At 38.0% G+C, this 16,212-nt stretch overlaps 3 protein-coding genes across 5 annotated transcripts in view; 1 reads left to right on the top strand and 2 right to left on the bottom strand.

Annotated features, from left to right (window-relative positions):
- The window catches only part of LOC145783149 (putative ribosome biogenesis protein RLP24), a 35,823-nt gene extending 23,848 nt beyond the window's left edge, over positions 1 to 11,975 (bottom strand). The window contains exon 1 of the mRNA XM_082594941.1: positions 11,851 to 11,975. The gene's annotated coding sequence lies outside the window, so the exon portion shown is untranslated. The remainder of the gene's footprint in view (positions 1 to 11,850) is intronic.
- On the top strand, positions 3,949 to 8,290 carry LOC145783220 (uncharacterized). 3 transcript variants are annotated; one of them, XR_014290912.1, is made up of 5 exons: positions 3,949 to 4,986; positions 5,253 to 5,423; positions 5,578 to 5,730; positions 5,889 to 6,539; positions 7,000 to 8,290. XR_014290912.1 is itself a non-coding variant. In XM_082595024.1 (4 exons), exons 1-4 carry the CDS (start codon positions 3,954 to 3,956, stop codon positions 6,263 to 6,265), a joined length of 1,734 nt encoding a protein of 577 aa, XP_082451150.1. In that variant the 5' UTR covers positions 3,949 to 3,953; the 3' UTR covers positions 6,266 to 8,290. The 3 variants fall into 3 exon arrangements, 1 of the variants encoding a protein (XP_082451150.1); XR_014290911.1 differs by having other exon boundaries at positions 5,889 to 7,942; positions 8,068 to 8,290; XM_082595024.1 differs by having other exon boundaries at positions 5,889 to 8,290.
- On the bottom strand, positions 11,903 to 14,472 carry LOC145783148 (MICOS complex subunit MIC27-like). Its single transcript, XM_082594940.1, has 2 exons — positions 13,887 to 14,472; positions 11,903 to 12,142 (listed from the first exon to the last, which is right to left on the bottom strand). The coding sequence occupies exons 1-2, from the start codon at positions 14,403 to 14,405 to the stop codon at positions 11,903 to 11,905; spliced, it is 759 nt and encodes a 252-aa protein (XP_082451066.1). The 5' UTR covers positions 14,406 to 14,472.
- Between the last annotated feature and the right edge of the window lie 1,740 nt (positions 14,473 to 16,212).

Raw genomic sequence — 16,212 nt, 5'->3', positions numbered from 1 at the left:
CGCTTCTATAAAGCAACTGTCAGATAACAGATCCGGTATATTCTTGAATAGAAACCGCATGACTTGATTAAAAATAAACAATAAAAGCCGTCCTCGAATAGAAGCAATAGAAGCCGCACTTGCATAGAAGAGGCAGAAGACAAGAACTCAACGATAGACAAGTGTGGAGGCTACATCGGTAGCCTATGGTTAGTGAAACACAATGCTCGCTGTTCTATAGTGAGTAGTCAGGTAATGCTGACGCCACGAAGATTGCTCCTTCTCAACTATCAAAAACAACTCAAGCATTGTAGCTACATGTGTTTTATTTCACGAAGTGACTATTCTTACAACATATTGTAAAACTAGCCTCTGAAGCTATTCTTACAAGCACCACTCAAGCAAGACGTTGTTTACTCGAGCAAGACCTTAATGCGCTCAGGCGTTTCATCCGACGACGCTCATACGTAATTTCGCGCGCATGCGTATTGGCTTGTGCTGCACACTTGATCGTAGAGTGAACCGCGGTAGTTGCTGATTTTGCTGATCGAAACTACACGTCAATGAATCCATTGTCATCATGATTACGAAGGGAGCATTATATTACAGTTTTGAGACACTTTCTTCGGCTATTAAACAATGGGAAAAAGAAAACTTTGTCAATACAATACAGTATGCTTGTGTGCATGGAGGAAGAACACCCAAATCATGTAGTCAAGGAAAAAGACCAAATCAAAGGTAAGTAATGATGGTTTTGTCCTTGGTGCCCATAGGTTGAGCTACTCATGTAGCCTATATGCATAAGTTTTGCTAATAGATTGAGTTTTGCATAAGTGCAAATTGCCTACATTCCTTATGAATGCTAAGAACTTAGCAAAATGCATATATTCTACTGAACCATTCCCGCATGCTGTCTATTGTAATAAGTTTTGCTAATAGATTGAGTTTTGCATAAGTGCAAATTGCCTACATTCCTTATGAATGCTTAGAACTTAGCAAAATGCATATATTCTGCTGAACCATTCCCGCATGCTGTCTATTGTAATTTCCATTGAATTGTCATGCCCAGAATTATTCCTAAGTTGCATTGAATTACCCATTAGTTTTGTCAATTTACCCATATGTTACGTCGAATTGCTCATCAGCACAATTCGTCGAATTACCCGTAAGTCTCATGAAATTATCCATAAAGACATGCCTTATGGGTACTTCAACGCAGCTTTTTGGCAATTTGACGTCACTTATGGGTAAATCGACTAGATTTATGAGAATGCTCGGCTGAACTTGTGGTAATTCAACGTGACTTTATGGGTAATTCAGGTGGGCTTATCGGTAATTGGATGCAACTTATGGGCAATTTGACATGACTTGCTGTATGGCTACTTTAACGTGAGTTATGGCTAATTCAGGTGTACTTATGGGTGATTCAACACGGCCTATGTCACCTCATCTTTGTTGTTTTTCAGTACTTTTATCAAAGGTTGTCCATTTGGAATCAAAGTAAATGCAACGTCAGATGGAAAAGCGCTATGCATCACTGAGATTAGTAATGTCAATGATCATAATCATGATTTCAATGAAGTAAGTGGAAATAACCCTTTGTAGTAGTCATAGCCTTTGAGCTATGGTCACACTAGCCCTGTATATGATAAGGAGGCTTTCATCAGAAATTATGTGAAGGATAAAAAAGAGCAATAACATTAGGGGGGGGGGGGGGGGTTAATCGGCTTTTTTTTCAAATTCAATTTTAACCCAGGTTTTAGGATACAACAGTACATTCTAAGACCACTAGTAAAAAAAATTGAAATTTCCGTCCAAAACCCCCTCTATCCAAAAAATTACTTTTCGTGTATAATTGCATTTTGATTATGACACTTGAAGTTCAAATATTGTTTGCTACTGTACTAAAACACGTTAAGAATGTTGCAAGACAGTTTTTCTGATCTTGACTTCATCGTAAGACACGGTAAAGTGGTCATTTCACTTTGCGCGCATGACTACGCACATGCTGAATATGACCAGTTTGTGCGAAACTGGTCATATTCAAGCCGCCGATTCACCAAACCTGGTGATCTTGCCCATCTCTGTGGGTTGGACACCTGTCAAAAGATATGTCGTTTTCTTGATTATGTGCATATAAATTATTTTTCAGAATGCATTTAATTTGATGCCTAAACAACGAAGATTAAATGAAACAGAAAGCAGTGTGATCGGAGAAATGCTTGCCACCAAAGCAAATAAAAAGTTGGTACAAAAGCACATTCCAGCTTCTACAGGAAAAACAGTTATTCTTGAAGATCTGCATAATATTGCCGCAAAACAGAGACCTTTGTATGAAAACACCTATGATGAACTTATTAATGAAATGAACAAAGAAAAAGGTTAGTCGACAGACAAAACTTTTTTGTCTGTTATACAGTACAAGATATGTTCATGCTAAATAGTAGAGATGACTTTCTAATTTCTATGTGCAGTATGATAAGTAGTGATAGAATGAGCTCCGGTTCCGGTCAAATTCTGGCTCCGTACTGGAGGTGATGTGACTCCGGCCTAGAGCCGGATGTGTGTGTGCAAGCTGTGGTCAGGGTCATGACCTTGGAAAAATCTAATTTTTTGCATCATTGTAGTACTGCAGCAATGCAAGAATAGGCTACCAGGTTGCCTGTAACATTGGTCAACACCGTAGGCGTATTTGCAATCTACAGGTCGCTGCTGCAGATTGAGTGTCACATGATATTGTGAGCATTCTTCTTAAACCATTTCAGATATAATGTCAATTAAGCAATTCGCGATTGACCTCTTGCCGTAATGGTTTAGACTGCAGATGAATTATTTCGATGACGTGGGTTCAATCTCACCATTGCCAGTTCAATTTAAAGTGTTGACCGCCTGGTTTACCGGTCAATAGACTCCGTCTACTGCAGCAAACTGCGGATTACCAGTACGCACATCATAGTAGGCTACACAAGAAAAATATCTAATTTTCAGACGTTTTTCTATTCAGAAAACGTTTGTCTAGTATAACCAACACAGAACATTAGCAGTACCCTACAACGTGTGGAAAATTTGCAACATTGAGCTATAAAGGGTCAATTGAGAGTATTTTTTGCTTCATTTTCTTCACAAGAATTCATTCTACTTTCCCAAACTCATGCTCCAAAGATTTTTGTTGCAACATAAGGCGCTATGGGGATTGTAAGATTGAAAGCGGGATCAAGGAATTCAATCAAAGGTCTTCAATATCTTGAAACAATTCTACTTTGAGTGGATAGAAATAGAAAACATTGCTAAATTTGAAATCTACGTAAAAGTTTACTCCTAATGGATCCTTTTAACGGACCCTAAGCATTGCAATGTGGCATCTTTTAGAGAATGGGGTGAGAGTGGTATACAACCGCTCAGTTGGAACATTGATTATATGATGTAAATATTACCAAAGGCCTAAACATCCTTCCTCTGGCCAATAATTAAAATAACATAGAATAGAAAACAAATTTCACTAAAAGTTGATGTTTTTGCTTTTAAATCTGATGGAGTGCCTAATAGGCCTAATTGTTTTGCGCTATTTTAGTCTGGCCCAGGATTGTCAAGATTCTTGCTTTGTAGGGTATACTAATCCTCAGTTTATTTTCATTTTAGGTGCTGCAGTAGATGTGTTTGCAGATGATGACAAACAATTGCAGGCGATATACTTTCAAACGAAAGACATGCGGGAAACCTTTGCGGCATATCCCGAAATGCTGCTGATTGATGCAACCTACAAACTTAATGACTTGAGAATGCCATTATATGTGATGCTGAATGTTGATGGCTTAGGTCAGAGTGAAATTGTGTGTCTGTGGCTTGTAGCCACTGAAGACAAACTGACCATCAGCAAGCTGTTAACTCAGTTTAAACTCCACAATCCAGCTAGGGATAAAGTGGAGGTTGTAATGGCTGACAAAGACATGGCAGAGCGGGATGCCATGATGAAAATGCTGCCTACTGCAGAAATTTTAATTTGCTATTTTCATACCCTTCGCACTTTTCGTAGAGAAGTTTCCATGGAAAAATTAGGCATTTCTTCAGCCCAAAGGCAGGTATCACTGGAAATTTTAGGAAAACTGGCAAATGCCAAAAATGAGTCAGCTTATAATTTACTGTATAACCAATTCGTTGACACAGTCCCAATTGCTGTCACAACATATTATAACGATAACTGGCATGCTATTCGACATCAATGGGTGGATGGACTGAGCAACTTGAAAGCTAATTTTTTGAACAGAACTAATAATCGACTGGAATCCATCAATGGAAAGTTGAAAAGTGTCATAACAAGATACTCAGGAATGACCATGTTTTTTAAAGATCTGATGGCATGTATCCAATCTCTTTCCACCGAACGTGACCACAAAGCGTCAAATGCTTTCCTTAAGGTTCCAATTGATGCGATTTCAAGTGTGGCGGAGAGACAATACCAACAGCTACTGACACCATTTGCATATATTCATGTGCAACAACAATTCAAGTTAGCGGAAAAGGTTGCCATGTCAGAGATTTTGAATGATTCTGCCATAGTAAAATCTCGTGTCCATGGGGAATTGGCAGTCACAACAACAGCATGTCCTTGTGGATTCACATCATCAATGCTGCTACCTTGTAGGCATGTCTTGGCAGTTAGAAGGCAGCTCCATATGTCAGAGTACAATCCCAATCTTTGTTCAGAACGGTGGACAATGCAATATTTTCTTAAATCCCATCGCCTGACAAGAAACTCACTGGACAACGGTCCTGCATCCACATTACCAGCTGTTGAGATTCTTAACAAGCCTCAAAGAAGATGTGTTTTATCAGAACAGCAAAAGTATCGCCGTGTTCAAGATATTTCCCAGAAGATTGCGTTAATGATATCTGAACAAGGAATGGATGAATTCCAATACAACCTGGATAATTTACGACAAATTGCAGAGTTCTTGCAGGAAGGAAAGAAATTCCAAGTTGTGAACTTTTTGGGTCAAACTCAGAAAGGTAGGCCTATATGCTAGCACTATTTACTAAATCAGAAAAACTAGCCTACTTTTTCAAATATCTGAAGAGATATGGGTTAGTTACTGCAACTTGCGTCGTGATTTTGCAGTCAATTTTTTTTTGAGCAATGATTTTTATGGCGTTGAGCTATCCAATATGTGGGCTAATATGTACTGCATGCGCAGTTGCGCACTAATTTACGATTATACAAGGTTGCAGATGCTCAGTAATTCTGCTTTTGTGAACAACTGCATGATCCTTTTCAGGCACTGATACTGGAAGTGCTGCTGCAACATCTTCCAGCAATGATCCTGGAATTGTATTTCCTACGGTCTCAAACAGTACTTTACAGCACACACCCGGTGACGTCTTGTCGACCGTTGATACCAGTGCGATTATGATGCAGACACCGTCCAGTTCTATTCAGTCTTTTACAAGTATGTGCTGTTTCTGAAACATTCATTTCTGATTAGTTGTTTTTTCTTGCATTGCATAATGCATTATGTTTATTAATTTTTTAATAAAAACGTTGAAATAGTGATGTTTTCTACGTTGTAGCCTATATTCGATTCTCGTTGTGTTTATTAACAGATGATGCAGGATCAATTAAATTTCCACCGAAGATGATGAAACGTGGCAGGCCAAAAGGAGCTGGATTGACAGTCATTGGGTTACCACGCAAGAGACAAAAAAAGAGCGGACCAATTTCATTCAGACTGAAGTCGTCTTTTCAGAAAGAAGCAGGTTTGTTGCATTTATGTTTGTGTGACTTCATTTTTGTTATAGCCTACGTTAGTTTAAAAAACTACACTTTGACTTCTGTGGGTCTGCCTAGCCGATAGGCTACGTCAAAGCGTACGTAGGCTACATCAAACAAAGTCACCCATGGTCATATTTTTCAGCAATACTCAGTTGGTTTGTCGATTCTGAGGTAGTAGAAGAGGTCTTGCGTCCATTCAGCGATCGACTGATCGAAGAAAATGAAATTGAAACGTTGCCCGAAAGAATTCCAATGAAGTGTTTAGATGAAAACATTGCCATTGCTTCTGTGCGAAGACATTTTTCTTTTGACGGTTGGACGTTGATGGAGAACCTACTGACCACTTTGCGAAATAAAGGCCGCTGGTTGTGCATCTCCTGTTATTTAGATCTTGATGCAGGCGACAGCATCATGTGCGACTCGTGTCTGGATTGGCACCATCTGAGATGTCTTGGTAGAACAATGCCGCCAAAAACGAAGTCTTGGTTCTGCAGGAAATGCAACCTTATGGAGAAGTGACATTGAATGTTCAGGTGATACTGCAATCTCGCTTTGTCAATTAAACCAAGGTTATGTAAACCGTGAACTACGAAAAGACTTATTGGCCTTGACGCGTTATGCTTGAAACTTGTAACATTTGATAAAAATCGTTTCTTCAATGGTCCTCACATAAAACGCTAACGATGTGTTCTTGAATGACTAATGAGTCCAATCCTGGCATTAAAAGTTCTGATGCATTTAGGACATTTAACATTCTTTGGGAGAGTTGGCTGAAAGTCATGGACTAGTACAGGTTTGTAATGTAGTTGCTGCAATATACTACGGTCCAACAAGACCTTCAACAGTTCATCAATATTCAACTATTTTACTGTTTCCAACTTAACACAATTAGTATACGTATGTTGAACTCTTTCATAGCAAATGGTGGTACAGAACTTGAAAATAGCAAGTAAAAGGTAGCTCGAAGCTGCAGTTTTTTTTTTGACTGACTCATCAGGAGCTGTCATCAGAATAAAACAAACCTAAATGTGGTGAAGTACTTATAGTAGAAGGAAAGAAGAAAAACTGGAGCTTCAAACTATCAGCTACCTTATACTCGCTAAATCCAGATTTGTTGCATGTGTGTAGTATTTACATTTCTTCACTGTAATCTTAGGCTATGGCATAAATGCTTTGATTTCTTATGGCAAAAAATGGGTGATGAAGATCCATAAGTTTATAACAGTAAAAAATCAATTGTTTATTGTTGAAAGTGGTTGGCTTCAGTTGAAGATGCCATGAGATCCATTGAAGAGTACGAAGCAAAAGCAGGAACGAAGCTTGTTGTTGTTCAGAAACGAGCATACGGTGCCATGTTAATGTTGATTTTTAACATCCTGTCATTGTAATTCACTAGTGTACTAAGTGTTGATATTCATACTACAATAATAAGCCTTTTCTTTGTTGACAAAGATTCTGAAAAGGTTTCTGCAAAGCACAGTGTTTTCACCAAAGTGGAGGTTAGGCATCATAAAAGAGGAAACGGTTTACTAACTGCAAAAAATGCTATAAACATATGTAAATGTGTTCTGTTTCATCAACTTTGCATCTCGTTTCTTAAAGACACTCAGTTTTCAGGTGTAAAAGCTTTGTTGATTCAGAGTAGCCTAGCCTACTTCACTGACCTCTTTTGTATTTTTTCCATCTAGTGTGCCAAATCCATACGCCTATGTGGTGTTATTGATTGGACCAAGTGACATGTCCAGCGGTAACCAAAGGCAGGGTTTGGGTCACAACCAATCTTTTTGAGACAATTTATTTTTTACCATATTCACGTAGTAGGCTTGGTGGTTTTCAATGTTACGTACAGTACCGTATATTATTTCTGTAGGCTACTATCATAAGATGAAAATTTAGTTGATTGTAACTCATCTTAGATGAAGATAATACGATTGTTGCATCGTTGCGGCCAAGGCATTTGCCTCTTGGATGCAACTTACAAGACGTCCAAGTATTCCCTTCCTCTATTTTTTCTTTGCGTCAGAACGAATGTTGGTTACCAGGTTGTTGCTACGTTTATTATCCAAAATGAACAAGCTTCGGACATAGCAGAAGCACTTTCTGTTGTAAAAGGGTGGTCAGAAAACTGGAACCCTTCGTTTTTCATGACCGATAAATGTGAGGCGGAAATCAAGGCCATCGAAAGCGTTTTTTCAAGTTAGTGAATTGCATTAACATTTTCGTTGCTTGTGTGCTGTCTCCATTGCTCATGCATTTGTGTCGTCACTGTTAAGTTGCTACTGTACTTTACCACTCAGTGCCCACGACTTCTTGTTCCGCAGATTGCTACGTGTTACTCTGTGCCTTTCATCGCGAACAAGCCTGGGAAAGGTGGATGAGGAAAAGTGACAATGGCGTTCGCGATGATAAAGCAATTGTGCTGACATACTGGACGCAATGAGGAAAGCAACTACATAGAACAGACTTGTTTGCAATCAAACCAGGCGACAATGAGCGAATGGCAAACGCGATACCCCCCTATTCAGGGATAATATGCGTGTCTGTGACCGCAGGGGACCTGGAGCCGAGTTGTTTTGCACGTTGATAGCACCATGCAGTTGCAAGCACAGTAATAGGCTACTGAGCTCACATTTTGAACAATTCTGTGATCTTCACACCAAGGCTTTTTTTCAGTTGCTAACACGGCCACAAATCGCAGCGCATATGCGTGCTTAGTGTTAAGTAACAGCCTAGTGGAAAGTGTTGTGGATTGAATTTGCTAGTTCAAATAAGTATATTAATTCCGGTACCCAAAGCCTCAAATGAATTCACGAATATCGCAATTGTTAACAATGGCATATAAATTAGGATGTTAGTGCACACAAAGTAGGGAAAGTATTGCTTGAAGAGTTGATTCCTGGGACAAAAATTGAACACTGTAGGCTATGTCGAGCAGAAACTGGTTTAGTGTTTTAAGGTGGTCAAAAATGTAAGCATGCGTCTATTTGCATCCAACAAATAACGAAACTCTAAACTTCTCAGTTTGGTCGGGAAACAAAAAGGGTTGCGAGGACAAATAGCAGGTCTCATCTAGGCAAGGAGAGGAGGGACACATGGGTGATGATCTGGCCTAACAGTTACTGTGCTGTGCTCAAAATATGTACAGTTTTTGTTTAACATGTGCGGTATTCACTTTTTGTAAATAGCCTAGCTTTTCGGAAATGCAACGAGTCATCTGGCGCTATTTGCTTGTGTTTGAAGCCCGGTTGCTCGCTTTGTGAAAAAGCTATCAACCTCAACTTTTGCTTGTCAATAGACAGAGATATGTTGTTTAGATTAGCGTTTATTAAATGCTGTTATCTTTAAAAATATTTGTGGGATAAATGGTTAAAGTCGGTCAAGTTCAACTCTTTACCTAAGAAATATTTTTAACTTTTAGAGTCTGGCTGACCTTAATTTGGATAGATGATAGCTTGTGCTTTCCAGCAATGGTTCAATTGTTAAAATCGAAGCAGAAACAAGCAACTTACAACTAATTTAATAAAGACATATAATGATCGCAGACCGGGGAGACTTGTATACTTGCTTCGATTCGGAAATGCAACGAGTCATCGGGCGCTATTTGCTTGTGTTTGAAGCCCGGTTGCTCGCTTTGTGAAAAAGCTATCAACCTCAACTTTTGCTTGTCAATAGACAGAGATATGTTCTTTAGATTAGCGTTTATTAAATGCTGGTATCTTTACAAGTATTTTTGGGATAAATGGTTAAAGTCGGTCAAGTTCAACTCTTTACCTAAGAAATATTTTTAACTTTTAGAGTCTGGCTGACCTTCATTTGGATAAACGATAGCTTGCGCTTTCCAGCAATGGTTTAATTGTAAAAATCGAAGCAGAAACGACAAAGATATATTATTGATTAAATGCTGGTATCTTTAGAAGTATTCTTCGGATAAATAGTTAAACTTGGTCAAGTTTAACTCTTTTCTAAGGAGATATGTGGTGTTTTTCGGGCCTGTGTTACATAGCTATTAGGTAAAAGCGGACACTTGCATGCTTTTTTTTGTCATGGTTGACTATTTTCACCCCACTTTTCCACCATTTTATGGTGGATTCCTCCTGTGTGACGTCATCGCCTTTTTAACCAGGGTGGCGACTTGTATACCAGTTCCAGATCACGCATGAGCGCATATTGATGTCAAACGTAATGCTTGAGTGGTGCTTGTAAGAATAGCCTCTGAGGCTATTTTTACAATATGTTGTAAGAATAGCCACAGCCTTTATTTCAACTACGGTATTGTATCAATGGTCGTTTTCATTGGCAATGATTGTCCTGTAGTCGTTCGCCATCCGATTGACAAATTAAATCTGTTCATGAAGTTGAACAACCAACCACGAGAAGCCATAAATTCAGTCAAACCAATTTCTTCGGCCATTTTGGTGGCCCAGACCATGATTAGTTTAGTGGAGACATGACGCTGTTCAGCTCGTTCTTTGGCAATTTTCTCTATTCACTCGTCTTCTACTGAAGAGAGGCATGGCTTTCTCCCACCTCCTTCAAGCCTAAATCTCTTTTTCGATGGTCCTGGTTTCTCGTAAACTTCACTTATTTCTTCCTTCTTTTGCAACCATCTCCGTACCATTGACTCGTCGATTTTAAACTTTCTTCCGGTCTCTCGATTTGAATGTTTTTCTGCAAACTTAATTACTTCGGTCTTGAATTCCATAGAATATGCACGTCTTTTGCTCATGTTTACAAGTGACTTTTTATAACTTCTCCAAAACACCGCAGCTTGCTTAAGGTACGACTATTTCAAAATAAAACGACAGAGTGCTGAGTCCGGTGTAATACAAAGGCTGTCATTGAGAGCTTGCACAAGCGAAAAAAAGCAGTTGTCACTTTACAGTAGTGGTTGGATAGTAATGAAATAAAAAAATTGACAAAAGAAAGCGTAGAATTTTATTGTCACCTAATCAACTCTACCGGTAGATGCGACAATAATAGCAGCTGTCGGATCAGCGGTTTTACAAAGAGACATAAAGAGAGATTAAAATTGCAGCTGACATACTGTTTCCGTTTTCTTGTTACTGGTATGGTAGATAAACTCGAATGCCCAGTGCCCACTGAGCACCAATTAGAAGACAAAAAAGTTGATACAAAAAAAAGAAGCCGCCCTCGATTAGAAGCCGCATAAACGTTCAAAAAAAAAAAAAAATAGTAGCCGCGGTTGCTATTCAAGAAAATACGGTTTCATTGAGATAGATCAAAACCGAAAACGATCGACTTGAAGGTAACGGCGTGCAGTGACCAAACTTCCTTTCTCAATGAAGGTTTTTAGCTCCGCCAGGCATATGTCATCACAAACGCAATGTCTTTTTTTCTATTCATTGACACACAGCAAGTGAATAGATATTCGACAACGATGGTGCGATGTTTTTGAGTATGGATGAAAATAAAATGAAGCACGTCAATCAATAGCACTGCTAAATATAGTACAATAGGTACTACTCATTTATAAAGCACGAATATTGTTTTGGTTGTGCTAGCAGTAGCTAACTTTCACCTTGTTGCCCAAAGAACTTTTCCTGCAAAATGCACACCAAGTCTTTCAACATTTTGTCACATTCCACGTTCATTGGTGTGATAATAATATCATCATGATATAACCTATCGTATATTCTGCCTGCTAGCTGTTGCTTTCGCTTCAGTTGTGGAAAACTTAAGACGAAAACCACATGATGTGAACCATTCAACGTTTGTAAGCAAAAAGAATTGTCCAGAAATACCTCACACTTTACTGTAAAAACAACCTTCCAACAATCTTCGATGGTGGAGCAAGCTGACGTTTATACTGCAGATATTTGGTGATTCAATCCAGTCAAAAATTCAAAATTTATCATGAAAGCTTATCCATTAGGCACCGCTAAATTAATGAATCGTAGCTTAATGAGATAGCTTGTTTCACCTCAAAGGGCATGTTAAGATCCCTGGTTTTTGAACTTAATATGTATAATTGTACAGCGAAACCATGCAATTGATAAACACAAATAGAAGCACACTGAGGAGATAAATTCAAGTATCAACATAACCACATTAGTCAATTAATTAAAGCATTAAATAACACTTACAACAGTCGTTGGCTTGTGCTTGCAATAATAATCACACACGATTTTGTCATTTCTACGACCGAGTTGTGTACAAGTCTTTATCTTCTGGTGAGCTTTGACCAAAATCTCCCAGTGAAGGGTTTGGTGAAGAAAGAGATTCTTTCTTTGCGTTTGAATTCACTGAAGGGAGCACAAGCTTAAGGATTGTCGAACTAGTGGCACGATTTTCAGGCACAGTGCTTGAGATTGAAGTGTTCTCACGACTTTCCTCCACTTTTTCAAACCGTTCTCCTCTATCATCTATGGTTAAAACCTAACAAGCGGTAAAGTTGGATTGAATAATGATGATGACAAATAGACCTAGACCAGGGGTCACCAAACTACGGCCCGCGAGCCGGAACCGGCCCGCAAACTGATTTCATCCTGCGGAAATAACAGCTGGACTACAACTGTTAAGAAAAAAAGATACCAAACTGTTTGTAAAGGACTAACGTTGCTGTTTATCATTAGGCCACCACAAATGGGGACAGCCTAGGCCAAATTTGGAAAGATGTAATGTTTTTTCAAGAGCACGATGCCCTGTAGTGTATCACAGCAGGGGATAACTTTTCCAGCAACCTTTCGATTTTCATCACAACTTTGCTATTCCACAGCTGACATTGTTATTTATTGTGCTCAAGTCAATGGAGATTCTAAATAGTTGTATATCTTTTCGCAATTGGCATCCGGCCCGCAGCTGTTAATCTCGCGGCAATCCGGCCCTCAGAGAAAAAAGTTTGGTTACCCCTGACCTAGACTGTCTAGTCTAGGACAGTGAATAAAATTAATCTAAGTTTTGATTGATGTTGGTGCAGCAGTCCAGAAGTTTTAGTAACTGTTTTAGTTTTAGTACTAAGTTTTAGTATGAATTGATTGGTTCAAATCCAAATAATTTTAACGTGTGCTAGTTTGCACTAAAGGTCCTTCTTTAACAGAGACTATAAATAATGTCTCCTTCTCTTCAAATTAACACATACTTTAAAGGGTAGACGTTAATATCTTAAAATTGATTCAAATATTTTTTTCACTGTATACAAGTAGTCTGGAAATTATGCCAGACCAACCACATGCCATTTCACTTTTTGCTTTCAGAGTTGGGAATCATTGGTTTGAAAGAAACAAAGCTGGTCAAGTGGCCATGGTTGAGCTAAAACTTAAACTACAAGGAATAATTAAGCTTGGATTAAGAAATTCACTCTCAGAAACCACAGACCAATGAAACAATATAGTATATCCTTTTTCATCACTATATATATATATTACTTTTGTCATGTCTAGGCTTGAGGTTGGTGGTTGAAAATTTAGATTAAGTGGACAGGAAGACAATGAACTTCAGGCATGCCTTTTTGTGTCTTGCTAAAAACACAGCCACATGCTCTTGAGCGGTGTCGAACAGGTATTTATTCGAGTGCTATACATTGGATCTCACTACTCGGCTATGCAGCCGACATATATTTCTGTCATTACACATTAATCTTATTTTTAAATGACTATTGTTCATCTACATTTTTAGTATGTGTGACGTTTTTCACAAAAATAATAAATCATTTTGAATCACATGCAACTTTTGAATTGTTATACTGAGGTTGTCTATGATCTCTTTAGTAATAAACTAATTAATCTGCCATTGAATTTGCAGCACTGATGCAATGGTTTGAATGCTGCTATAAAAATAACAATGATTTCTATAGCTTTCTTTTTTTAGCTTCTTTATCCTTAACTTGAAAATAACAAATTTCTACAGTTTTTCATTCATTGACAGTCACATATGGTCATCTCTCAATTTACATTTGAAAGTCCATAAAATATTATTATATGCTGTTATATAACCATATATATAACTTCGATTAGTTTTGACTAAACCTATTGAAACAGAAGAAAACCAATGTATATATGAGGATCACATTAAATTTATCAACAAATGATCAATAAACTTTCAAGATAGTACATTAAATTTATTGTAATTTCAAATTAATCACAAATAAATTACATTCTTATGAAATGTTTGTTTAAATTACCAATTCTTTTTCTTTATCATTCTGCACAGGCTTGTTTTGCTCCTTTTCTTCATACATTGCCCCCAAAGCATGATAAACATATGACACTCCTCTGGCAGAAGCACCCCCAACAACAACAGAACCTCTGTAGATATGTTTAGAAACTTCCCAGGCTGTGTAAGGATAACAAACTGATGCTGCTAGAGTTAGTGTAGTTGTTGGAATGAGACGCTTCAATAATATACTTCTTGATTTAGACCTGTATGCCAAAACACAACCACCAGAAAAACCAACAAACATTACACCAAGCTTTATTTTTCCTTCAGTACTGGTAACATAGTTTTTAAAGTTTTCGATCGTATGAAGAGTAGTATGGTATTTTTCTTTGACTTCTGAAACTAAACTCATGGTAGTAACTCCCACAGTTTTAGTTGATTCTTGTTTCCACTGAGTCTCTTGAAAATCTTTTCCATCACTCACAATATTTTCATCAGGATATATTGATAAATTTCTGATCTTTTTTGTATTCATTGCAAACATTGATACTATCGCCGTAAATAAAAATTAACTATAGTATAGCATAGAAAATCATGGCATGAAAATAAGCTATTCTGCGCTATGAAATAAAAACAAGTCTCTTCAATATGATGACTTGCACACATAATGTAAGCCTAGCTAGATACTAAGTAGGCATAGTGGCCTTTACGCACAACCCTTGCTAATGAATGATGCTATAATTCTAACTGGGCTACAGGCTAATGTTATTTTGATTGGAAACTCTAACTGAAATGTATATCTTACATCTCTTTGAAATCATTGATAGTCTATGAAAGAGCAGTTTGCCCAAAGGCAAGCTTTTGTTGCAGTGAAAAAATTGCACATATTTAACAAAAATTAAGTAAAAATTTGCAATTATGCACGAGAATTCTAAGCTGCAGGAGCACCTCATGTGATTTTTTCATACACCGCAACCTACAATGCAAAATGTTTCCAAACTTTCTCTATTGAAAATTGACAGATTTTCAACAATCTTTTGCAGAGCATTCATTGCTGTGGCTTTACACAAACACTGCATGAAGTTGCTTGGCAATGTAATAATTTGAATATAACACTTGAGTAGTATTTGGCTGGGATACTTTTGCAATCACTTTCAGGTCACTATTCGTTGCAAGACGATGATCCACATACCGGTACAAGTTTATCCAACCTGATCGTTGTAAAGGTCAACACAAAATATTTTATTTTTTCTGTTGGCTCAATATTTGAAAAACGTTGCAGTTACAAAACAAAAAAAGTTGCATTATAGGTGAAGGTTCTATACTCAGTTACTGAGCTTTGGGGAGTGAGAAGATAAGGTTATCGTCATACTAGGCCTTTGGCAACAACAAGAGTAGGTGAAAAGTTTATTTCTCTCGGCTGCCTTTCATTCAGCAATCATTCCCAACCAGTTGTCTCCTTATAAGTTTATCAACATTGCATTATAAAATTCTTGGAAGGAGCTCAAATATCTTCCCGTGAAAATCTTGTTTGTTTTGGAAACTGGGAAAAATCGATCTAGTGGACAGTATAGTGTTGCCAGATATCTACAAATGAATTTCCCATGGCCGTCGCGGTTCATCGACCCAATTCAGTTCAATTTGTTTTTATTTCTGAATTGTGACCATCACAACGAAAAAAAAACAATATGTGCCAAACATAGCAGAGGTCTAGAAAAAGGTAGAAGCGATAAAACGCGGACGTTATAATGTGCATGATACTAAAGCAGGACAAATCAGTTTAAAATATGGCAAGGTTGCAACACCTTAATGAAATTTTTAAAAGTTTAGAAAAAAAGAGAGACAAAAAAAATTTGGTGAATTTTTTTTAACAATTTATATGAGTACCATATCTCTGCTGCAAGCAGAGATAGCGAATGGTTATTATGAGTACCATAAAATAATTAAGACAGTTGCTGTATAGCTCAGTTGGTTAGCGCGTGACTTCCGGAACGAAGAAGCTTCAAGATCAAGCAGCGCTGGTTCGGCTCTCGGGGTGTGCGCTTGAGCAACGCACGTTAAGGACTGCTCTCCATTCAGCAGCATCTATCTAATGGATGGAATAGTTCCCCAGCAACAAGACTTCAACAATCGAAAACTTCACTCTACCAATCTCGGTGACCGGGCCTGCGTCAGTGATTCAAAACCTCTACAAGTAGGCCATGAGAAACTGCCAGGATTAAGCTCTGCAAGAAGCTTTTTCAGTCCGAGGATAAAGATTCAATCAATCAATCTATATTAATATATTGATCGACCCGCAAAAAGCAAGGTGGGTTTCGTGGTAGAAAATTCACTGGTAATATCAATTTACT

Source organism: Aplidium turbinatum, chromosome 14 (assembly GCF_918807975.1).
Source record: "Aplidium turbinatum chromosome 14, kaAplTurb1.1, whole genome shotgun sequence".
Classification (NCBI taxonomy): Eukaryota; Metazoa; Chordata; class Ascidiacea; order Aplousobranchia; family Polyclinidae; genus Aplidium; species Aplidium turbinatum.
Note: the sequence above shows the minus strand (reverse complement) of the source record. Positions and strands in the feature narration are given on the sequence as shown.

What these genes read in the sequence shown, in the direction of transcription:
- LOC145783148 (XM_082594940.1), bottom strand. Translation starts at nt 14,405, where the DNA reads ATGTTTGCAATGAATACAAAAAAGATCAGAAATTTATCAATATATCCT. An exon ending in ATGATAAAGAAAAAGAATTG is followed by an intron (nt 12,143 to 13,886) that starts GTAATTTAAACA and finishes ACCGCTTGTTAG; the next exon opens with GTTTTAACCATAGATGATAG.
- LOC145783220 (XM_082595024.1), top strand. Translation starts at nt 3,954, where the DNA reads ATGCTGCCTACTGCAGAAATTTTAATTTGCTATTTTCATACCCTTCGC. An exon ending in TTTGGGTCAAACTCAGAAAG is followed by an intron (nt 4,987 to 5,252) that starts GTAGGCCTATAT and finishes GATCCTTTTCAG; the next exon opens with GCACTGATACTGGAAGTGCT. An exon ending in GTCTTTTCAGAAAGAAGCAG is followed by an intron (nt 5,731 to 5,888) that starts GTTTGTTGCATT and finishes CATATTTTTCAG; the next exon opens with CAATACTCAGTTGGTTTGTC.